Source organism: Scleropages formosus, chromosome 6, assembly GCF_900964775.1.
Source record: "Scleropages formosus chromosome 6, fSclFor1.1, whole genome shotgun sequence".
Taxonomy (NCBI): domain Eukaryota; kingdom Metazoa; phylum Chordata; class Actinopteri; order Osteoglossiformes; family Osteoglossidae; genus Scleropages; species Scleropages formosus.
Window position 1 is genome coordinate 26813069 of NC_041811.1, and position 24933 is coordinate 26838001.

General features: G+C 43.6%; 2 protein-coding genes across 2 annotated transcripts; both read left to right on the top strand.

The window, feature by feature from the left end:
• The first annotated feature begins 1302 nt into the window (after positions 1-1302).
• Positions 1303-3644, top strand: LOC114910747 (perlucin-like protein). Its single transcript, XM_029253087.1, has 4 exons — positions 1303-1345; positions 2728-2873; positions 3235-3347; positions 3488-3644. The coding sequence occupies exons 1-4, from the start codon at positions 1303-1305 to the stop codon at positions 3642-3644; spliced, it is 459 nt and encodes a 152-aa protein (XP_029108920.1).
• Positions 3645-4047: 403 nt separating this feature from the next.
• LOC108934036 (macrophage mannose receptor 1) lies at positions 4048-24917 on the top strand. Its single transcript, XM_074559699.1, is given in 46 exon segments — positions 4048-4296; positions 4563-4675; positions 4779-4897; positions 5145-5280; positions 5605-5687; positions 5880-5999; positions 6183-6284; positions 7893-8051; positions 8258-8340; positions 8458-8602; positions 8757-8801; positions 9565-9732; positions 9873-9992; positions 10406-10516; positions 10631-10663; positions 10768-10902; positions 11435-11581; positions 11756-11890; positions 12617-12771; positions 13079-13223; positions 13350-13404; positions 13624-13690; positions 13776-13909; positions 14121-14164; positions 14319-14492; positions 14583-14737; positions 14839-14952; positions 15471-15586; positions 15810-15983; positions 16036-16327; positions 16330-16576; positions 17108-17329; positions 18005-18174; positions 18886-18956; positions 19099-19199; positions 19445-19564; positions 19676-19822; positions 19914-20065; positions 20349-20448; positions 20733-20968; positions 21548-21731; positions 21982-22230; positions 23058-23240; positions 23912-23962; positions 24086-24234; positions 24347-24917. Coding segments are annotated over 46 exon segments (6255 nt in total). The 3' UTR covers positions 24392-24917.
• Positions 24918-24933: the final 16 nt, after the last annotated feature.

Consider the following 24933-nt stretch of genomic DNA (forward strand, 5'->3'; position numbering starts at 1 on the left):
ATGAAAATTAAGTGAAGCTTTCGTATGCATAACATTAAATGAAAACAATGTGAGAATAAGCACATAACATTAATACTTTTTTGCTGAAATGGCTCATTTTGTTCACAGAAAATAGTTTTTTTGGTTTCACAAAGCCAGACAAAATTCTATATAACCAGGATGAGACACACAACTTTAAGATAAAATGTATTAATTGGGAAGTGTATGCTTTAAAAGGAAATAGAGATATATAAAACACAATATGATAAGGTAATACTTTACTTAGCCCTGTATGAAAATTCACACATAGCGGTTCAACATGACATTATAACATCAGACATGATGCATCATAACAAAGGATAAAATGAGTAAATGAACAATTAGAAATGAGAGATACACTATAACTAAAGTGGGAATTGATAAAACCAGCACTATGAAGCTCGGTTCACCCCCTGCACCACTGCACTGAGGAGCTAATAGGCCCTTACCTGGAAGTGTGGGGGTAGACGGTTGTTGACAAGAGGGACCCAAGACTTCTCCAGGCAGGTCATAAGCCTAACTGACAGTATATGATAAACATAATTCTGCAGTTTTTGGAAGGTCTAATCACTGTAAATGCCAACAGTGAGCAGGAACCGGTGAAGTCTTTGATCTGCTGTCATTTCCGTCACATGATCTAAGAGACAAAGCTTCGGCTTTATTTTTAAAAACAATAATGAAAAAACACAGCTAACTGCTTATCTGTCAAGCCCAAATCCAGCATTACTATTGATCTCAGCTGCAAATTGTCAAAATTTTCTTAGGTGACTCCATTCTTGGAAGGCCTCCCTTCAAAGATGTCAAGACATTATGAAATACAGTGATTTAAATGTGCTTTTCCCCAGTGTTAACATACAGATGTCTAGTTAGCGTAATCCATGAAAGTGCAATTTGATGAAACCTCCAAGGGTCAAGGGATGGTCTGTGTAGCTTAAACATTAGTTTAAACTACTATAAACCACATCTTTCGTTTAACTGCGAGAGAACCTAATAGTGACCTTGAACCTTCATGCATGATATTGCTTGAATATTACAGGTAGGGGCCCTTGGCTCAGCGAATCTGGCTAAGTGTCTCACTGGCTTATGTTTTTACCACTCTCAGTCTTTGAACCTTGACTCATTCAACAGGCAGGGGATCGAACTGTGCTGCTCAGTAGCGTTTGGGGCGCGAGAGAGGATCGGTCGCAGGGAGTCACAGGAGCGCGGTGCAGCATTTCGTTTGGAGCATGTACACACCGTGCCCATAAGGAAGGAAACCTTTCCCTGTTGGCCAAACGCGAGAGCATGGCGCTCCTGCTTCTCATCTTCTGTAGCCTCTTAGGATGCGGTGAGCCCGCTTTTTGTGCTGTAACAAATGTTTCACGCAAGTAGGCCTTAAGTTCAGCAACCTGAGAAGATGTCATTAACTTTTTCAACTTTTTCTAAGATGATTTGTTTGCAGTAAATAGTTTACAATCTACCAATGGAACCAAATCTGTTGAATTCACCATTGGGTACAGTTAACAGCCTATTACCTAAGTGTCTTTCTCTCTTCTAAGAGGTCCAATGTGCTTGATTTGACTGCGGGATTGTGTTCAGTTTTAGGAAATATAAAATAATCTAAAAATCACCTAACTTAATTGCTGATGTTTTCTTTAGTCTTCTGGGATAGGCTCCAGATCACTGCGACTCTGACAGGACAAAGTGAAATTGAATGGATTGGATGGATTTTTTTAGTCTCACAAATGCCACATGAAAAATGTTGATCAGATGTGTACTAGAAATGTATTATTTTTTTCATATTATTTTTTGAAATCTGAATGTCATGCAAGGGGTGGTTGTGGTGGCACAGCAGGTTTTGCCTGGTCCTGCCCTGTGGCAGCTCTGGGGTTCGGGTCCTGCTTGGGGTGTTCTGCGATGGAGTGGTGTCCCGTCCTGTGTGTATGTGTGTGTGTGTGTGTGTGTGTGTGTGTGTGTGTGTGTGTGTGTGTGTGTATCTCCAGCCCTGCACCCCATGTTGCTGGGCTAGGCCCTGGCCCACCGCGACCCTGCTTGGAAGTGTGTGTGTGTTTATGTATGTATGTATGTATGTATGTCCTTTACTAGACAAGAGGGCTTCTTGTGATTGTCAGAATGTGGGTGAAACCTTTTCTTATCCTTATCATCTCAACCTAATGCCCATAAAAAGGTTTTCAATCATATGATGGCTCATGGGACACTTGGTCCTTGAGATAAATCATTATATAGTCTCAATACTGCGGCTTCAAAGTATTACTGTACCACTTGACTACGTCCGGTATGAAATGCTATTAAATGATAATTAGATGCATAAACTGCCACCAGATTTGGAAAGCAAGATAATGTACATTGTGTCTAAATTTATGGATGTTTTTAAAATGCAGTTGCGATTTTTGTCACGACACATATTGTACATTTGTTTAAGACTGAGTATTGTAATATGTATGGCAAAAAACCTTTTAATTTTGGCATTTTTAGCTTAACTAGTAAAATGCTCTGTCAAAAAGAATACGAATTCACAAAAGAAAAACTTTGCATGTTCGAGATATTGTCAACGCTCTGTCGTCTTGCATCGTTCACAGTAATTATAGCTCCAGCATCTCAGTTCGGGATTGGGAACTGTTTATTTTGTCTAACCGAAACTGTACCTGCTGTTCAAAAAGGGCTCCGGCTCTACTATAAGCCATATCCCTGTGTCGTCCTCCTGCGTAGCATTCGGTCAGTGTGACCAGGACTGGAGGCCCTACAACGAAAGGTGTTACTTCTTCTCTGTCGACACCAAGACGTGGAGCGATGCCCAGGCAGACTGCGAAGGGAAGGGGAGCAACTTGATGAGCATCCTAGACATTCACGAGAGGGTGAGAGGAAACCCAGGTTTAGGCAGCGCCAACACCTCAACTTCGCTTCTATTTCGGATGTTTACAATAAGAAGCTACACCTGCATGTCTGCTCTTAACCGACTAGCTGATAGTGTAACACGCTACAGTTCTACTGTCCGTCATGTTTCCTGAGACTTCTTAGATCTCTCTGAACTGCTAGACAGATAGAGGCTTCTGTAGGTGCAAAGTTCTCCAACACCTTCTCACCACTGTTACATAGGTGCACTTCGAAAGCATGTACCGTGCGTCACTCGGTGCACCATGTATTTAACGCGACACATTTTTGTTAAGGGTTGCAGGCTGTTCCTTCATCCTTCATTCCTTCGCCCTCCTCTTGCAGACATGGTTACGGACTCAACTTGGGTCCAACATCTACTGGATTGGCCTGAATGACATTGTCTCCGAGGGAGTGTGGGAATGGAGCGACGGGAGTGTGTACTATCCCTATCTCTCGTAAGTGGTGCACGGCCAGAGGCTGTAACCGCAATCGTCTACGGGCGTCACCTGCAAAACACGGAAAGGTTTTGCTGTCACGGATGCTGCCAGCGGGAAACTCAAAAGTACTGTGCTTGTGCTGCTGGCTCCTGCCCTAGGTACTGGAAGTCAGGGCAGCCGGACAACTGGGATGACAATGAAGACTGCGGTCAGGCGCAGGGGGAGAGCAATGGCCAGTGGAATGACGAGCCATGCAATACACGGCGCCGTTACATCTGCAAGCGACTCAACCGTAAGCTCTCCTCACCACTATGAGTCAGCTGAGTCACCTCAAGAGTGTATTTAGATGCAGATTAATGTCCAGAGCGGTGCAGAACCGCAATGCAATTTCTTCGTTAATTTTACACTCTTATTGATCTGAGCAACACGGAGTCAAAGAGAGCAGAAGCACCATAAAGACACTATGAAGAGACTATAAACACAATATAAATAGGCTACGTATAAACAAAACGCAATATAAAAAGTCAGGTCAAACACTGTCGGTAATCAACGGAGAGAATTAAGTAATTTGCACATAGGAAATAGGCATCTTTTTATCTTAAAGAGTAATTCTGAAGTGAAACTGCAGAGATTGTAGAAATGGGTAGCAGGTGCTGTTAGGGAGCTGGATGCAGCACGATACAGGGGGTAACGTGATTTGTGGGACATTGCATTGACCATGTTCTTGTCTATCCTCTTGTTAGCAAACCCACCCGTGGTCTGCGATACGGCCAACGGATGGCATCAGTATACCTCCAGCTGTTACAAGCTGGAAGCAGACACCAGGAAGAGCTGGGTATCTGCGAGGCTCGACTGTCTGCGGGAAGGCGCAGACCTGGTGTCCATCTTGTCGGCTGAGGAGGAGCAGTATGTGATCAGCCGACTGGATTCCTCCCAATACGACCTTTGGACTGGCTACTCAACCTTGGTAATGGTTTTACTGCGATGCAGTGAGCACAACCCCACCAAACGCTTTCTTAAGTCATGGAAAAAGAGAACTGCTATCATAGTTCAGTTGGTTGTATGATTATAGGGGTTATAAAACACTGAACACTGTGAAATGATGGAGAGTACCCTGCAGTGATTTATATCGAAGAAGAGTAGTTGTTAAAGACATGGACTTGTAACCTGATGCTGGTTGTTGGTTCAAGTCTCCAGATGTGGCCAAGGTACTGTGGTGGTTATGTGTTACAGAACTGCACAGCAATATCCTGCGCTATACAAGCCGGAAGTGAGACGTTCCACTGGTCAGATGCTTCACCGTCAACCTCCTACCTTCCTTGGGGTGAAAACGAGCCCAACCTCAGGTGACCTTTCGCCATCTAAATTGCAGAAATGTCAGACATTACACTGTGTGTAGCGGTGATGTAGAAACATGTGACTGAGAAAAGGGCTTCTGTTCTGCACCAGTGATAAGCAGAACGGAGTCTGCGTTGCCACGGTGAAGGAGCCAGACCAGGGTTCTGGGAAGTGGAGGTCTCACGTCTGCCGCTATGAGCGCCCATATATGTGCAAAAGGGGACTGAACAGTAAGTGAAGATCGAAAAAAAAAAAAAACTGTTATATGAACACAGATTTTTTTTAATTATGCAATTTGTAAAAGCAGTGTTGTCTTTGGTCCACTGAGTTCACATCTGACATTCAACAATGCGATTTCAGGTACTTGTTGTACCTAAAAGGTCACTTGGACTATATCATTATGGTTTTGTAAATTTTTTTCCTTGAAATTTATCCAAGTTCTGTGAAACTGCATCACGATCCGTCCGATTATTTCAGCCATATGTCCTGCTGGATGGCTCAGCTTCAGTGGAAACTGTTACTGGGTTGTCAGTAACTATGCCCTTCTGACCACTTGGCACGAAGCTCAGAGCAAGTGCTCCAGCATGGGTGCAAACCTGGTGACAATCCAGAGGTGAGGACCTGCAAGGAGTCGTCGCTACTAGTGATGAAGCCTTTACACCTACACAAGTTTGTGAAGTTAGACATGATCTTGATACCTCGAGATTGTTGGTTTGAGTCCAAAGAGGGTTCCTGCTTTAATACCCTTTCATACTGTTTCAATACTCTTACTCTTGATATTTAACCTGAATTTCTCGGCTAAGTAAAAGTGAACCTGAGCAAGTCTCTTCCTTAGTTCATATGATCGTTTCGCTTTAGCTCCCCGACACAAACTTGCGGTGTTTAGCAGTTGGCCACATTTTTACCGGTTGTCTAACGTTTACCGTCCATCCCTCAGTGAACCTGAACAGTTTGCCATCAATGCTCTGCTGCCTGATTTTCATCAGATCGAAGTGCCTGATATCTGGATTGGCGTCTCAGGTACAAGCTTCAAAACTGACGCTTCTTTTGACCTAATCGGTCGTTTTCTCTACTGTTCATGAGCTCAAAACACTATTTGCACTCACTGGATGAAACATCCCAGAGCCTTATGTACCTGAGATGTGCACTAAACATATTTATTGGTTTAAGCTGGCTGTGAAATGGCTTCTGAGAATTGTTTTGTGTCATCAGATAAAGACCAGGATGGCAGCTTCAACTGGGTGGACAAAACTCCCATTGGGTATTCGAACTGGAAGCCCGGTTACCCCCAGGACCAGACGCAGCTCTGGGACTGCGGCCAGATCTACACGGGTTAGAGTGCTGATCTCACCTCGAGAGCTGTTTTTTGTTTCTTGTACAGCCTTGCCGGCATCCGCACGCTGCCCTTTCCAATACTCTATGGATGAGTTACATTCTACCTTTGTATTATTTACAGTTGCGTCCAGTTGTACTTTTTTCGAATTTCTTCGATTTTCTTCCTGCTGTGTAACCCAGGCAATTACAACGGGCTGTGGGAAACCACCAACTGCTTCAAAAATTTGGGCTACATCTGCAAGATGACTGGAGGCCAAAACGTGAAGCCTACCACTGCTCCGGGTGAGATGCAGGGATATTGTCTTACAAATATTGCAGTGTATGTTTTTATTGTTGTCCTCTGTAAAAATACCTTTAATTTTATGATTTTAAATTGTTTTGGAGTACAACTGGTTAGAGCTACTACCTTTGCATCTAAACGTCGTAGGTTCGATTCCCCACCTCTCACTGGGGTTCCCTTGAGCAAGGTACTTGCCAGGTAAAAAAAGAAATTACCCAGCTTTAGAAATGAGTGAATAATTGTAACTAACATTGTAAGTTGCTTTGGAGCAACACATCAGCTACATTAATGAATGTAAGTTTTAGATAACAGATTTTTTCTTTGGGAAATGATGGTAACTTTGCTTCCTCACAATGTAAATTTATCCAAGAGGGCGATTTTATGGAACAAGTTAACCAAGTTATGCATGGAATGGTCTTAAGTTGCTCCACAAAATCACCCCATTAGGTGAATGGATGGAATGGGTGTATTTAGGGCAGGAGCCACTTTGCATAAAAACTCTGAACATCTAGTAATAATGACATTATGACACAACAGAGCAACAGTTTCCGTGGTTCCAGAATCCATTGTACACACTGTCGCTACACCCTGTCCTTATTACGCTTTATTACACATTAGGCTTGTTACTGGACATTACCGAGAGTAATTCACAAAATCGTCAGTGTGTACAGTGCTGCTTGAAAGTATGTGAACCCCTTGTGTCCCTTAGTTTTACCACAAAATCATTATTTAATGTTTAAATTTATTCATTTAGCTGACACTTTTCTCCAAAGCAACTTACAATGTTAAGCTACTTTGCAATTATTTACCCTGTGGGGTAATTTTACTGGAACAATTTAGAGTAAGTACCTTCGCTCAAGGGTACTACAGTCAGAGGTGAGATTTGAACCTATGGGTCCAAAGGGAGCAGCTCAAACCACTACACTACCAGGTGTTTTCTAAAATTAATTAAAATTACAAAATGAAAGGTAGTCCCATGTACTACCAGCTGTCCCTCAAAGCCATGACCTTAATGAGAAGCAGTCTTTCTCATCTGACATAGTAGGTGTGTAATGACCAGTTCCATATGTTGCTTTAATGGAAATCATGTATGTGATAGAAAAACGGAAATAGTGCAGGTACTAAAATAAGGGAACCTCAAGTTGCATTGCTTGAACCAAGTAGGTAAGTAGAATCAGGTCCGTAAATCATAATCATTTATTCATTCTATATGTTTATTTTAAGCTTTAAGATTTAGGTTTTGTAAGTTTATTTTAAGACTTTTAACAGGAATAATGACCATCCCGCTTCACATACTGTCAAGTAGCACCGCATAAAAGAATCCATTCATTATTGCAATGTACTGAATACACACACACACACATTTTCAGAACCGCTTGTCCCATACGGGGTCGCGGGGAACCGGAGCCAACCCGGTAACACAGGGCGTAAGGCCGGAGGGGGAGGGGACACACCCAGGACGGGACGCCAGTCCATCGCAAGGCACCCCAAGCGGGACTCGAACCCCAGACCCACCAGAGAGCAGGACGGTGGTCCAACCCACTGCACCACCGCACCCTCCTGTACTGAATACTTAAGACTAAAAAACATTTTCGCCTGTTTCGCGTTAGACTCGCACTGTGACACTGGATACCTCCTCTTTGGTGACTTTTGCTACCATTTCGAGAGTGAAACGGTGAAGAACTGGGAGGATGCTGAAACATACTGTGGCAATCAGAATGGACACCTGGCCAGCATCCATAGTGAAGAGGAAATCAGCTTCCTGAGCGGTGAGTTCTGACCGCTGAAGGTCAGAGGGCACCTGGAAATCAAGGGGTCATTGCAGAGACAGTGAAATTTGGGTACTTGTAAAGTAAGTGCACCCTAAATGAAGTTGTTCCTTAAGTGAATCTTTTCTCTCAAAGGCAATGACCTTATGTGTAGCATCTGGATTATCTGGCTGCTGTGGATGACTAATGGCCATTTGCGTCCTTAGCTCATATGATAAGATCATCGTGGGTCGGACTCAATGACATACTTTCTGAAGGGAATTATGTTTGGTCTGATGGGACACCAACAGTAAGTCAATAGGTTATTTTAATATAACAGCATGTTCTGTGAAAAATTATTCTCTTGATTTTTCATAATAACAGCAATGATGAATATTCTCACTGTTCTGACTTGCTCTACTCTCAGGGCTTTCTCCTGTGGGATAACAATCAGCCAGATAACTGGCAGGGAAACGAGGACTGCATCCAGGTGCGGGGAGTGGACCACACGAACCCAGGAACGCTCAACGATCAGTTTTGCACTTCGACCTTCCCTTTCATCTGCAGAAAAGGTTTGGAATGTTTTCATTTGTGATCTCTTCTGCTGGTCAGTATGAGAAACACTGCACTGCTACACCTGCTGAGCCAGAACCTGGTCATGTTTTTTTCATTGAAAAGTTTTTCCGTTCAGACATTCTTCTCTTCGTGATCTTTGTGTTTCCTCAGCAAAGGGACAAGGTCCACCCCTTACTCCTCCGACCACTGGGCCAGGTGAGGACTTCCATCTGAGAATATACAGCATTTTCCGTTTCGCCCACAACCGTGTGCTGTGGGAGCTCCAAAGGCTTGCAAATTAATTATATTTATTATTGCAATATTAGAGATTTTTCCTGAAGTTTACCCATAAATAAATTGAGGGACATCTGCATAAGTCAAATTTTGTTAATTATATAGATAACAAGGAAAGTTGAAAGTGACCAGAAGCTGACCAACATTGCATATGCTTATGGGATAAACTGGTTAGCAGTGGGAGGTTGTGGTGAAAATGTGCGTATTTTTTTTAATTCCAGTCATTTTAAATGAGCTATAATTTTAATGTAAACTGAATTAATCAGAAAACAATTAAACATTTTCTGCACTGTGATGGACTGGTGTCCTGTCCAGGGTGTCCTGCTTCATGCCCTGTGCTTCCAGGATAGGCTTTGAACCACATATACCCTGCACTGGACAAGAGGTTATTGATAGTGGATGGAGGGAAGGAAGTTTTTAGAGTATTTTTAACTTATTATAGCTTTAGGTGAGGTTTTTGCAAAACCTAACTTAATAAATGGCAGCATATATGTATCATGCAGCATTTGTTGATTGTGAATTAGAGGTAAAAGTCACACTGGACTTCTGAACAAATACAGTTAAACAGGTCTCCAGTTGCATTTGGAATTGAGGAGCCAGTGCACTTGAATCTGAATCCTCATGGACCAGCTTGTTGTCCCCTTTGCAAACTAGTGACACATTCCCTCTCTACTCTTCTCTGTAGGATGGAATGAGAAGTGTGGCTCCTGGACACCCGATCCTTTCAATGACTACTGCTACCTGTTCAACTACTTGTCCATGAGGAACTGGGCTGATGCTCGTGCGGACTGTGTCAACCAGGGGGGAAATCTCTTGAGTATCACTAAGCCCGTTGAGCAAGCCTTCATTCAAAGTGCGTCCCTGTGCTCTTCAACAGAAAATTGCTGAGCTACTAAGAACTAGAACTATCCCGACTCTGCCGAAGTCTGGGAATATGTCGCATTAAAGCATTTTGCCGCATCGTGCGTGTATGTGTGTGTTTTTTGTTCAAAGCTCAAATCCAGACAGTACCTACTGGGATTTCCATGTGGATGGGAGGCCATGATTCCATAACAGAGGGAGGCTGGGAGTGGACAGATGGGTCACCCTTCCGCTATGTCCACTGGGCAGATGGTGAGTGACAAAAATCCCCTGCCTCAAAAGAGCACATGAAGACAAAGAGTTGTTTGGATACTACATGAGAATTCCAGTATTTTTTTAAGAATACATGTCAAAGTATAGTATAATGGAAAGGAATAATCCAGATTTGAATACATTATCCCAGGTAGCATAGACTGTGGTTAGAGCTGCTGCTTTGAACATTGCTTTGAAGGGCCTGTGTTTGAATCCCACCTCCTGCTTTAGAACCCTTGAGCAAGGCACTCACCCTAAATTGCATTACTAAAAATCACTCACTTGTATAAATACCTGAATCATTTTAATTATCATAATGCTCTAAGTTGCTTTGGAGAGAACTATTGTCTTGTGAATATCTAAATTCGACAGTCCAGTCATAGGAAATCCCTTTTTCCCCTTGCAACCCTCAGGCAATCCGGATGACTATTATGGGGAGGACTGTCTCTCCATTCTGGTCAACAGCGGCAAGTGGAATGACGATAACTGTGATTACGAAAGGGGCTACATCTGCAAGCGACGGGGTAATCAAGGCCTCCCCAGTGATCTACAGTGTTGTGGAAAAGTGTCATGTTGGCAGTGTGGCATAAGGCTTACTGGCACTTCAACCAGTGAATTATGCCTTTCTGTGTTTGCAGGAAATACTCCTTCCTCACCTCCTCCCCATGAAGGTACTATGGTATTACCACTTCAAATAGTCTGTCTGCATTAGTCAGCAATGTTCTGTCTCTATGACGCCATTTCTAAAATTTTGACAACTTCCATGTCCTGTCAGGATATTCCACTGTGAACATCTGTGAGGGATCCAGTGCTCTCATTCACTGTCCTCAAAACAGTGTCATCAACATTCAAGCTGCCTTTTTTGGGCGCACAAGCGACAAGATCTGCCCTTACGAGACTGGGACCTCAGGTATGACCGCAGATATTAAACTTCATGAGATATCGCACCTCAGGTGTGGCACAGATATCCTCTGTCGCATGCTTCTCCGGAGGTATCGTTACTTTCTTAATAAGGTTGGGGCACACCGAGACGGGCGTCCGCTCCATCGCAGGGCACACACACCCGCACGCGTTCGCGTACCGAAGGCCATTTTAAAACTCCATTTCGCATAAAACACAAGCCTCTGGAAAGCTGGTAGAAGATAGAGCACCCTGAGAAGATCCATGCAAACATAGGGAAAACATGCAAAAGGAAAGAGAGCTGAGCTTGGGTTCAATCCTGCATCCCTGGAGCTCTGAGATTACAGTGCTATCCACTAAGTCACCACAGGGCCAAAACTGGGGGAAATATTGCACAAAAATTACATTATTAAAATCTCGCAGTTTGAAGGTCACTGCTTTGTTATCAGAGCGCCTAAAGCAATATATTAAAGAAGAAAAAACAAAAATACATTCGGGAAACAATGTATTACAATAATATTGTTTTCTTTTTCCTCTCCTAGGAACATGCACAATCCCAGGCACACTGCCATTAGTGAGAAAACTCTGCAACAATCGCGAGTACTGCTTCTTGTTGGCCTGGGCTGAAGAGGACACATGTCCCTCCATTTCCAAATACATGACGATCGTGTACAGCTGCGAACAAGATGGTATATGTTCACGCAGCACAGTGCAGTAGGAATCTGAGAAACAAAGCGTTGCGTGGCCGAACTGTAGTTGACTGAATTAGATAGAGGTGCCGACGCAACAGATTTGAAACTGTGTTCATAACAGGAGCGTGAGTAGATGTTGAAGTAAAATGAGTTTGCGGCTTAACGTTGCAGTGTGCGTGAAAGGACTTGGGATGGAGAGTGGGACCATCACCGATTCACAGCTCTCTGCTTCTTCTTCGGATCGCGGAAAGGAGCCCGATAAGGGTCGTCTGAATGGCGCCTCTTGCTGGATGCCTTCAAGCCCTAGTAGGGACTCTGAGAAACTTTTGTTCGCCTGGTTTTTTTCTGTTTGTCCACCATGACACCACACTAGGCTTTTTGACATCTTTCTGAACAAATATGTCTTTATTTTAAACTATTCAAAAACCACAGTAAAAAAATCGAATCCCTCGTTGTATTAGCTTATAATATTTAATTAGCGTTTAGTCTTCATCAGTATGTAGTGCTAATGCATTGCAGAGATTAAGGGTAAAACTGGCATCTGAAACACTACATTAAAAAAAAAATTATCATAAAACATTAATATTCAGCTATAATATTAGTGGATTAGTTTAACCTGGGGGGGGGTGTGGTGGCACAGTGGGTTAGACCCAGTCCTGCTCTCTGGTGGGTCAGGGGTTCGAGTCCCGCTTGGGGTGCCCTGCAACGGACTGGCACCCCGTGTCGTCCCCCGTGCCCTGTGTTGCGGGGTTAGGCTCCGGTTCACCGCGACCCCTGCCTGGGACAAGCAGCTTCAGACAATGTGCGTGTGTAGTTCAACCAGCTTGAATTTATGAATAGTATTTTTTCATGCAAACATTCACATTTGTGCATATGACAATATCTTGTACAAAAATGTAGTGGAAAGTACAAATACTATTTTATATATTTAGGCCTCATGTAAGTACAGTATTTAGAGAAAAAAAAACCTAATAAACTAAACTTGACTGTACGGTATGCTCTGTTTCTGGAAGTACTTTTGTGTTCTTTCAGCAAACTCCTGGATCCAAGTTGATCTGGGTGAAGTCAAAAAGGTGACAGGGGTGGTAATCCAGGGATGTCCAGATTCAGACCACTGGGTAGAGACCTTCAGCATCCAGACCAGTACAGATGGAGTCCAGTGGAAAAACTACGATGCAGATGGAGGGGTAATAGCCATGTCAAAATTCATCATTTACTTTTGTAATTGTAACTTGTCCATCAGTGAAAAAGGTTCATTTCCATTCTGAAATAATATACAAAATTTTCAGATGTTGTCTAATATTTTATAAATTCAATTTTTTTTTAATACAATATTTTCCGATGTAATTGGCATATTCCTATACAACCAAAACGGTGTGAAATATTCAGGTCAGTACAATAATCATTAATGTCAAGAAATGAGAATTACTGTGCTTTTTTCATGGTTTGATGCATCTCCGTACAAATAAACTCTTAATCACTGCTGACTTTTAGACATACGTTGGAAATGTGGACAGGAACAGCCAAGAAAAGCAGCTCTTTGGGACTCCCCCGGCTGTGCAGTACATCCGATTTCTACCTTTGGAGTACAATGGACACGTCGGACTTCGCATGGACATCCTGGGCTGCAAGCCTGACTGTACGAAGACCTCCCTCCCTCCTTCCCTCCCCACTTACAGGAAGCCCATCGCAGTTCTCAGACACTCGGTGATCTAATCTCTGACGAAAATGATAACAGATTGCGTGTTTGTCTCCTGTCTTACAGATGCTATCACTTGCAGCTCAAAGATTTCCTTTGACTTTGCCAGCGATCGCAGGACGTGAGTATAACCAAATTCAAAACTCTGCCAGCCTTTATTTCAAACAGTGATCAGACATGAAAATATGAATTAACCGCAGTGGATTATATCATCGATTAGCGAGTCTGTTAAAATAATAATTACAACAATAACATTAAAATTAATTCACGAAAGACCCCGCGCATTGCTGGGTTTTTGGAGGTGTTGGTTGGTGGATTAGTCTGTATTTGCCTTTTTCAGCGTTCACTGCCCAGCTGGATGTGCCACTGAGCCATATGACGTCTACGGGACCATGACATATCGAGGTGTAAGTGAATTCATATGAGAAATGCTGAGTTCTTTACTGCTCAACATATGCAAATATTTTTTAATATCAAGTGTTTCTGCATTAGGACTCAACGATCTGTGCAGCTGCGATCCATGCAGGGGTGATCCTGAATGAAAATGGAGGAGACTGCACCCTGCTCAAGATGCCAGGGCAGTCTCTCTACGCGGGATCCACCAGGAACGGCATCACCACCAAGCAGTACGTCCCTTTGGAGACCGCAGCCCGGAGGATCATTCTCCTGACTCCTCTCAGTGCGCACCTAATCTAAACACACACATACTCATCGTTTTTCTTTTCACTGACGTTTCTCAGATCCTCAATACAGATTTTGTTTCATATAGGGTTAATCACAGTCAAGATGTTAAGCCTGAAAGAATCAGTTCTTTATTGACCGATTCTGCTTTCACAGATATAATGAGAATTTTGCGACTTCTTTCCAGTTTGCAGATGGAGGTATGTTGGATGGCACCAAATGTTAGACAAAAAAATTAAGGAAATTCATGGGATTTTTTTCCATATGAAAGTTTTGCTTTTAGATAAAGTGAGGAAGAGATACAATGAACATACTTTTAATATGGAGCAACATTACGCTGTGATCCCGTTCCAGAAATGCGGTGCCCGAGTACTGACTGGCATGAATATGGAGACTTCTGCTACAAGCCATTCACAGACTTGAAGACATGGCATGCCGCCCGTTCGGAGTGCAGGAAACTGGAAGCAGACTTGGTCTCAATCCTGTCTATAGCAGAGCAGAGCTGGATGGACAGTTACCTCTATTTAGGTACGGAGGAGGAACCCGAATCGTACGAGTCAGCGCGATCTTACTGAAAAGCAGAAACTGAAAAACAATATTTTTGTTATGATCCTGTAGCTACCGGAGATGTGTGGACTGGCTTGAATGATCTGGAATTTCAAGGCTTTTTCACCTGGTCTGACCAGCACGAAGTTCAGTTCACCTACTGGGCCCCAGGCGAACCCAACAACCATGATGGCTTCAAAGAAGATTGTGTGGAAATGTTACAACAGGTACCATGTCCAGTTCTAAAAGTTGGCTGCAAGGAGTAAATATCTGCCATCGCAGCCGAGTCTCCATCAGGTACATCCATAACCTGGCTTGTTTTATGAAGACCGGCAGGTGGAATGACGTGCCGTGCACAGAAATTAACGAGTACATCTGCAAAAAGCCTAAAGACCACTATCCAGTCCCGTCGGTGCGTCCAACTATCTACGGGTGTCCAGAGGTGAGTGTTGAAAGGCAAACAGTGAATAGGCCTTTGCCTTTACATCACAGACACTGCAAATTAAGTTCAAAAAGTGAAAACATTTCAGTTATTGCCGAGCGCTTCCATTACATCTGTACTACAGCTTTGGCCAGAGCGTTTCAAAGAGAATGTTGCAGCACTGAAACGCTCTCGGAAGTGCAAATTTCATGAAAAATCCTTGAGATTGCTGCCAAAAAAATCTGTCAGTCGGAAGCATACGGCAGCTGAAGACGATCTTGTCATGTGAAAGTACAGCAATTAGTTGACGGCTGCTGCCACGGCTATAAATGGGTCCATTTTAAATGAGAAATAAGAGCAGTTCACTATCCACAGGGAGTAGTGGGTTTCTGGGAGAAGATTCTTAGTGGTCTACTAGAGGCATGATCTTTATGGACAATATAATTCTACTAACATGTTGCTATTATATAACAAGCGCCATAGGCTGAATGGCATCCTCTTGTCCGTAATATTGCATGTTACGATGTTGTTATGTACAGGGCTGGGATGTTTATAGCTATTCCTGCTACTGGATGGAAGAGATACCCAAGACGTGGTTCGAGGCCAAAGCTTTCTGTGAAGAGAAAGACAGTAAACTGCTTCACATCATGGACATGTGAGCGCAGCACACACTGTATACATACCATATGAGTGCTGTAGTGTTAAATTGTACACCCCCTCCCAATAGCGCCAGCAAGAAGCAGTGAGGTACTATCATTTGGTTCTTTTTGGAGTGGTTTCTTCATGTCTGCTGTTAACTATAGCTCGAGAAGCTTCTGTCATTGACCAATATCAGATGATCTGTGATGAATATGATTTTTTTCCCTGATGCATGGCAGCTATGAGCAGTCCTACTTCACAGCCAAGCTGGCTGGGTACTCTAGTCTCTGGTGGATAGGACTGAGAGGCAAAGGGAATATCTTTGGAGGAGTTGACTATATATGGGACAATGAAGCTGCAGTGACCTTCACACACTGGGACAGGGACCAGCCAGGTAATGTCTGTCTCCTTCTGTTTGCTTTGTTTTCAAGGAAAAAAACATGTAATTATGTGGTATAACAACAGCAACTCTGTGAACAACAGCAAGGAACTAGGCAGGAGATGAATTCTAAGCACCTTACCGTCCTAAAACCCACCAGACACCGGAGAGGGAACGTGTGTGGCTATGACTTCGGGTCCCACCGGAGGCTTCTGGGATGACAAGGTCTGCGAGGAGTCCTTCCCATTCGTGTGTGAGAAGGCACGGGATGGCACCTCTCCCCCCACCCCTGTCCCCACCGTACCCCCAGCACAAGGCTGCAACGCAGGATGGTCATCTGAGCCGGGATTTCGTTACTGCTACAAGGTAAGGAGAAAGGATGGGATTTACACAGTGTCGAAGCATGAGTACCATATGCACGTTCTATGCAAAATGTATGTCTACTTTTTCAGTTCTTCATGGTGGATTACTCCGAAAAGAAGAACTGGTACGCTGCGAGGGAGGACTGCCTGTCCCGAGGGTCAGAGCTTGTTAGTGTACACAGTGGGGTAGAGGAGAACTTCTTGTCCACTTACTCCAAGGGCAAGACCAAGTGGATTGGCCTGCAGCACAATGCCATTGATGGAGGTGTGTGTGTGTGTGTGTGTGTGTGTGTGTGTGTGTGTGTGTGTGTGTGTGTGTGTGTGTGGAGGTGGTGAGAGGTCGTACATGTCTCGTACCATATTATGAATATCATCGAGATGTCAGATGTTACCAACCTGGTCCTGGACAGCTGCAGTCTTACAGGTTTTGGAGGATACTTTTAAATTAGCTGATTTACTCTTGAAATCCCAGGTAATGTGATTTACTATCGGAGCAATTATATGAACGAAGGAAAGCACGGCACAGCTCCATAAATACTTCAGGTCTTAAAGTCTACGGTTAGTCGCCACATTTAAATAAAAGTAGTACTTATATCAATGGGTGAGATTTCAATGCCTGCCTGATGAATCAGACAATCGCTGTTTACATTTTCCAGTGCCATACTTTTAAAAGTCAGAAGCGGCAAAAGTGTAGTATGTAATATGGATAGGTATTACTTCACAGTGATCTCCTCTTCTCCTCTTGGTGAAGACATTATAGGCAGAAAAGAGCTCATTTTCAATGTGTCCATTCCAGGTTACCAGTGGAGTGATGGAACCCCTGTCAGCTACACTAACTGGGGTCCTGGTGAGCCCAACAACCACCTGGACCAGGAGGACTGCGTGGAGATGGTGAGCACCACCAACGGCTCATCCTACTGGAATGATCTCAATTGCGGAGCTGTTCAGGACTGGATCTGCATGATCACCAAGGGAAAGAATCCCAGCACCCCAGCATCCCCTATTCCACCTGTCCCAGGTATGTCCCTACAGCCCAGCTTCACCATTCTAATACATACCGTGGTTCCTTTTAGCTCGACTCAACCCCTCCAGCACTAACCAGTAGAGCTGCTGGTTTGCCGTCACCCTTCAAACTGACAATTAATATGCAGTGAGCTTCATCTAAGGCAATTAAATACAACTGCTAATAAATTCTGTCCTTGGCAGTCCCAGTCCGCATTACCTCGTACCTGAACCTCGACTATCTATTACTGGAGCAGCATGTTTAACTGTTACTTTGTTATCATTAAGAAAAACTAGTTTAAAACTGGTTTGCTTTACTGTTGACATTTAAATGTTCAATTTAGTTCAGTTCGTTTTTATATACCGCTCTCCATAACAAGGTGATACAGAGTGCTAAGTGACTGAGTCCAGACGCTTAAGTAGCAATTAAATGAAAACGGAAAAAAAAGTGCGCTCATTTTCCTAAACATGGAAAATGTAGATGACTTCGAAGACTGAAAGGTCACAATAAATGGTCAGGTAATTCTGAGCGATTAATACAGATTGCTTGAATTGGGATCAAGTTATTACACCACTGATGTAAAGTGAGCAGCTCCAGAACAGGATTTTCTTAGCTTTTTGGTTTAGAGGACTGAGTCATTTCTTTATGTCAACCGATCGATTACATCTACGTTTCTTTCTTCTGTTGTAGCACCGGAATGTGGCACGAACCCAGGCTGGAGGAAGCATGAAGGTGTTTGCTACTATTACAATGACACAGATCATGTGGACTTCTATACCGCCATGATAAGGTGTTGGGATGAAAAGGCCCAGCTTGTTTCCATTCTTAGTAAGGAGGAGCAGGAGTATGTGTCCAGTATGGTAAGCCAGTCATCTCATCAGCATTCTTTCACTGACTACCTTTGTGTCTGTACCTCATATACCTGCCTTTGAACTGTGCTCAACTGCCTTGTTCAACGGCACAAAACCATGTTGTGAAATCTCCGCTCCAGAAACCAAATACTGTTTCACCATACTTTAGATCTGAAGTTCATACAACTGTAATTTTATAGTTTACAGAATGAAAAAAATATTATTAAAACACAATTAATGACCTTGGTAAAATTTACAGAATGTCAACCTGTATATATGCACCAGGGGGGTGTGGTGGCGCAGCGGGTTTGGCCTGTGCCTGCTCTCTGGTGGGTCTGGGTTCGGGTCCCGCTTGGGGTGCCTTGCAATAGACTGGCGTCCCGTCCTGGGTATGTCCTCTCCCCTTCCGGCCTTGCACCCTCTGTTGCTGGGTTAGGCTCTGGCTCGCCGCGACCCCAATCGGTACAAGTGGTTTCAGTCAATGTGTGTGTGTGTGTGTGTGTGTGTGTGTGTGTATGCACCAGCCAGAAACAGTACAAGACATATATCAATCAGCATATCATCAATATATTTGCAGATTCTGCTACTATTACGTTTCCTTCTACTGTTGTTAGGCAAGTTCTGACCAAAGTAAGGTTTCATCAGAGAACTTAGAACTCAGTCTCACAAACTACCTTAAAGGGTTTGTGTGTTCCAAGATGACATGTCTATTGATGGCAGGTGGGGACTGGGAACATGCAAGAAGCATGGATTGGCCTAAGGATGTTTGGAATCACAGGCGGAGAATACATGTATGTGTTCGGTGATTGACCTTTGCTCGGACATAATGCCATCTGCTTCATTTTTTCATCACTGCATGTTCTTAACATCAGTATACTGTGTATTAGTTCACGGTACAGAGCATGGACCATTTTTACTTTATTGTTCATACAGGTGGTTGGATGAGTCCCCGGTGTTGTATGTTCACTGGGGACCAGGTGAACCAAACAACGCCAACGGAGAGGAACAGTGTGTACAGATAAGCAGATACCCAGGTGCTACGCTTGGGTGTTATACAGGGCTCTGTCTCCATTTGTGAAACAATTATGAATGTTAATTGTCACACAACTGCGGCAGGGATCCAATCACAAACAATTCTACGAAAAATCACGTGCCTAACATTTATCACTTACACGATCCATTCCTCCCAGTGTTCCCAGTTTTTTGCTGGATGTTTGAACTTCTGAGGTTCAGCCCTTTATTTAGTCTTTCTTACGCCACATTTTCTCTTTTGGATCAGGTACTTGGAATGATGTGAACTGCGGGAGGGATTCTGCAGGGTATGTGTGTAAGAAATACCCTGGGAATGATCACACCCGTCCCCCACCCACTCAGCCCTGGACTGGAAACTGCCCCCAGGGTAAATAAGCAATAAATAAATAAATAAATAAATGGCCGGTGCCAAGCATAATGTTAATTCCAGCCCATGAAACACTTCTTCATCCATGTGTCCATCTTCTTGTGCATTCAGGATGGATGCTCTTCAGAAACAAATGCTACATGTTCAAAGGAAACCACCTCCATGAGGAAGAGTTTAAGGCCAACTGGACTTTTGCTCAGCAATGGTGTCGAACCCAAGGAGGAGATCTGGCAGTCATTGATGACCAATACGAGAACGGTAAGATGTAGAAGGCCTGTTGCAGCTGGTGAACCAGCAATGGGCTCCAGTGGCTTTGGTTTGCGATTCATGTCGTGAACGTTCTCTACAGACTTTGTGGCCAGCTACCTGAAGGACCTGGTGGAGCCTGTTTGGATCGGCCTGTCTGACACTCTGTATGAAGATAAGTTCGCATGGAGTGACGGGAGCCAAGTGCTCTATACAAACTGGGCCGAGAAAGAGCCAAATAACGGAGAGGAAGGGGTGAGACACCTCACGTTTTTCAGATAAATGCATAAAAATGTTGTTTGTAGGCCTCATTGGTGTCCAAGACCGTGAAACCTCTTTCTGCTTATTTTCTGACACTTAGTACTGTGTTAGCACTGCATGTTGCTAACTGTAAATTATCACACATAATACCCCAAACATTACAAATTAGAACATTAGGCAGAGAAAACAGCAAGAGTTCATTCGAATGTAGCAGCAGCTGAACTTATTGGTTTGAATTCCCAATGGCGATGACTGTTGAGTTCTGTCCCGCGCTAAGGAGCATTGCGCCTCCATGACCCACAACCATCTGGTGACGGGACGCTGGAATGATGAAGGCTGCCACAGGGACAGGGGTTGGGTGTGCTACATGAAGAAATGTGAGTTATACGTCAAACAAATACACTTTCGCTTCATGGAGCTGTGTGTTGGGTTCTCAGCACAGCTCTCCCATCTTTCTTCTGATTTAAAGTGTGTCTGGAATGTTGTTCCCGCTCATTGTGTCTGTGGATGTGACGTACTTTAACTCTTAGATTATGCATTTTGCATCTGGACGTTGATTCTCGACGTGATGAGATGTTGGGAGTTTGGTGGCAAACACTTTGAAGAGCTGCACTTCAACAGCGGACAAGTGGTCTAACTATCGGACCCACTGTTCCCACAGCGAGCAGCAACCCCGAACCCCCTCCCACACAAAACCCCTGTCCCTCAGGCTACACATCCTGGTACAACAACTGCTACAAGTTGGTGGAGGAGCACAAAACGTGGGAGGAAGCCCAGCTGGCGTGTGAGCAGGAGAAAGGCAACCTGGCCAGCATTGACTACAGCTACGACCAAGCTTTTGTGGCCGGTGCAGTTCTCCAGGGGATGTCTGATGCCTGGATTGGACTCCGGCGTAAGGTACAAAGGCTTCCGTAGCAGCTGCTGATGTAATGGTTTGGGTCATTGCCTGCTAATCAGAAGGTTCCTTATTCAGCTCCCCCTCCGGTTTTAACACCCTTGATCAGAGTACTTCTGCTTACTCTGAACTGAAACAGCAAGAATACACAGATTTATGCAGTAAATGGGTTATTAATTCATTCATTACATTTCAACTCATTTATTACATAAGCCTGATGTTGTATGTGATGGAGGAGAAAGGTGTCAGGTAAATAAGTCATGATTGATAGCAAGCATGTTCTTGAGCAGAACAGTGGGTGCCACTCATTGTCTTTGTGAAGCGTGTGAACCGTACCAGTGTTTTTACTACACAGAGAGACCTGAGGGCGTAAAAGTGGAAAAATTAACTGTAATCCCAATGAAAGGGTGTTTTTTTTTTTCTGTTTATTGTTTGATTTAAAGTTTTTGCTTTTCTCCTTTGAAGTTGGAAATAATGAACTTGTGTGGAGCTCAATGACTCTGCTCACCCCCCCCAGAACGTTTCTCCTGGTGTTTGTGACCTGGTTTCCTGAACCAGCCCTCTTGTTTTTTGGACAGGAGGGCAGCGATTCCTATAGCTGGTCGGATGGCTGGCCCGTGTTCTTCACTAACTGGGGGCCCGGGGAGCCCACCAACGAAAAGGGCGAGGGCTGTGTGAGTATGCACAGCAGCCCCCATCTCCATGGCGTATGGAATGACACACTCTGCAACTCCGCTAAAGCCTTCCTCTGCAAAATCACATCAGGTATAAAAAGTGATTTTCCCGAATAAATGTTTTAAACAAAAACTTCACACTCACTTTCATATGGAAATATGAATATGCCAAGGCTAGTTTTTTAAAATGAATTTACATTGATGTAAGGGAAATGTTTCAAATATGTCATGCTTTTAAGCTTGTTTTATTCAAATTATGAATGATTTGCATCATCATGGCCAAGGCCATTGAAGATCCAGGGTAAGATAATGTTTGACATAGTAGGTTTGTGCCTCTACAGATAAACCTCCACCAACTCCAGCGCCTGGTGATGGGAATTGTCTTCCAGGCTGGTGGCCCTATGGATACCACTGCTACTTTGTGTACAATGGCAAGACAGGCTTTTCCTGGCCAGAATCAAGGTATTACTGCCAGTTGGCCAATTCGGAGCTGGCGTCCCTCCACAGCCGGGCCGAGGTGGAGTTCCTGAGGAACATCAACTACACCAAGTCCCACAACGTCTGGATCGGACTCACAAAGAACATATATTGTACGTATTTCTCAGTTGTCGCATAGGAAGCGTTTTCCCTTGTAAAAATAAGTCTTTTATTAGACAATATATTTACTCAAAGCATTGTGCAAGTGCTCGATAACATTTAATGATTGAATCACACACACACACACACATTTTCTGAACCGCTTGTCCCATACGGGGTCACGGGGAACTGGAGCCTACCCGGCAACACAGGGCGTAAGGCCGGAGAGGGAGGGGACACACCCAGGACGGGACACCAGTCCATCGCAAGGCACCCCAAGCGGGACTCGAACCCCACACCCACTGGAGAGCAGGACCGTGGTCCAACCCACTGCGCCACCGCACCCCCTATGATTGAATCAATGAATGGAATTTGAAACAATTCACAATTTTAGCCCTGCAGCAAACTAAAAAAAACAATTTATCCTGCTTCTGCCCTGTCTTTTCAGGACAGGCTTCGAACTGAAGCGACCCTGAACTGGCCATGTGGTTATTGATCATAAATGAATGAATGAATGAATGAATGAATTTTTAATTTACAGTTTTACTCATTTTTAACAGCCGATTACTTCACTTGACCAAATATTATTACCTGCTCAGTGAACAACACATTTGATCATTTAGTAGATGCTTTTCTCCAAAGGGACATACATCTCGGAGAAAAGATATTGTGTACAATACTACAGCAAGGGCTCACCGTCTCCTTGTTTCACGTGCTACCTGCTGCTCCCTTTATTGGTGCAGTTTAAAAAATTCATCACTGGCACAACGAATGCCCAGTAATGTCAGCTAAATTAATCTGATGATAGCAGGGCTGAACATAACCGCGGCCTTGTTTTCAGATGGATGGAGCTGGACAGACCAGACATCTCTGGGCTTCTTGAACTGGGCCCCTGGGGAGCCAAACTCAGCCATCCATCCAGGGGACACGGGAGGGGAAGACTGCGTGGAGATGTACCCGGATGGACAATGGAACGACAACAACTGTGTGCAGAAAAGAGGCTTTGCATGTCGAGGCCACCAGTGTAAGACGTTACATGTGCCTGCGGTGAACTTATTTGACCAATACTGAAAGAATAAGAATATGAATATGATTGCATACAGTGCTGCTTGAAGGTATGTGAACTCTATAGGAATATATTGTATAACCCTATAGGTCATTATTCTTGCATAAAATATTAAAATGTGCTTATAAAATGAAGAAATTATTAGGATTTACACACCTGGTTCTACTTACCTTCTTAGGGTTCACTTATTTTTGCACCTGTACTACATCCATGTTTGTGCTATACACATGATTTGCTCTATACCAACATATGGAATTGGTTATTGCACACCTATTATGTCAGATGAGAAAGACTAATTGTCATTAAACAATTTTGTGGTAAAACTAAGGGACACAGGGGGTTCACATACTTTCAAGCAGCACTGTACTTCTGGTAAATACAATATGCACACATTTATGTAATTGCTGTGTCTATTCATATGTCAGCCACAGCTTACCATATTTTTACGCAAAATTAACAGCAATCTGAGCATTTTAGAATACAGTATTTGTGGTTTCAATACGGCCAACTCAACCTGCGGTGTGAGAAACAGGGTAAAACACAAGAAATGAGCTGTTCCCACACAGTATTCTGCACGTTGATGTATGTATCTGGTATTGTGGTACAACTCCATGTCTCTTTCTCCTCAGTCTACACAACAGATGAGAATGAAACGAGACCTACAGGGGCATCTATCCCAAGTAAGAGTTCGGCGAATCAAGTACCAGCTACCATCCGAACCGCACTATCCGTTAAATACGGTCCGTTTTCTAACTTCTCCGTACTGTAGAGATGATGCCTGCAATGAATGCCTCCCTCTCCAGGTGGCGAAGTAGTTGGAGCAGTCATCGGCGCTGTGCTTTTTGTTGGCTTGATCTGTGGACTATTGTACTACGTGGTGCACGTGCGAGGAGTCAGACTCAGCGATGTTAAGCTCAGCCTTCCCACTAAATTTTCTAGAAATGCTGATGTGGTGAGTAACATCTCAAAACAGCACAAGAGTGGAAGATGAGAATTATTATACCGTTGTTTGTCCTAAGCGAGGAATAATCTCGTGCTTTTTTTTTTTTTTTGTTAACTTGCAGCCAAGTTTCAACAACCCCAATTTTGGAGGAGAGTCGGAGTCGTAAGATGGTCTTTTTCACCCCTCCAACTACTGCACAAAGTCATTAATATTGTTTAAAGACACAATCTTGGCTGTCCATAATGTATGTATATGTGTACTAAAGAAACACAGATCAGTTTCATAGATATTAATTTTGTTACACTAATAACCAAAATAAGGGAAAAAGTGGGAATAAATTGTATCATTATTATAACTATTATAAAAACATTTTAACATACATTTTGACATAAGATTCGGCATTTTACAGACATGGTAAATTAAATTTTTAATGCACGTCATACTTCTCTGGAAGAGCCAATACAGCTTTTTTCATATACAGTTCTTGGATGAAACATCTTGATCAAACTGAGCTTTAGATAAATGTGTAACAGATCTGGCAGACAGGAAAAGGAGGAAGAGGTTGGGTGGATCAACAAGGGTTCCATCCGCCACCTTTTCCTGTCAGTCTCAAAATCCTTCCTCAGTTGGCTGGCAGTCAGTGACAATCCAGAGGTGTAGGGGGTAGGTCAGGGGTGGACTGGGATCACTGAGTGGTTGTTTCCATAG

Bases quoted from the DNA above. Each gene is read 5' to 3' on its own strand.
- LOC114910747 (XM_029253087.1), top strand. From the start codon at position 1,303: ATGGCGCTCCTGCTTCTCATCTTCTGTAGCCTCTTAGGATGCG. The intron at 1,346-2,727 runs GTGAGCCCGCTT...CCTCCTGCGTAG, and splicing joins CTGTAGCCTCTTAGGATGCG to CATTCGGTCAGTGTGACCAG. The intron at 3,348-3,487 runs GTAAGTGGTGCA...CTCCTGCCCTAG, and splicing joins GTGTACTATCCCTATCTCTC to GTACTGGAAGTCAGGGCAGC.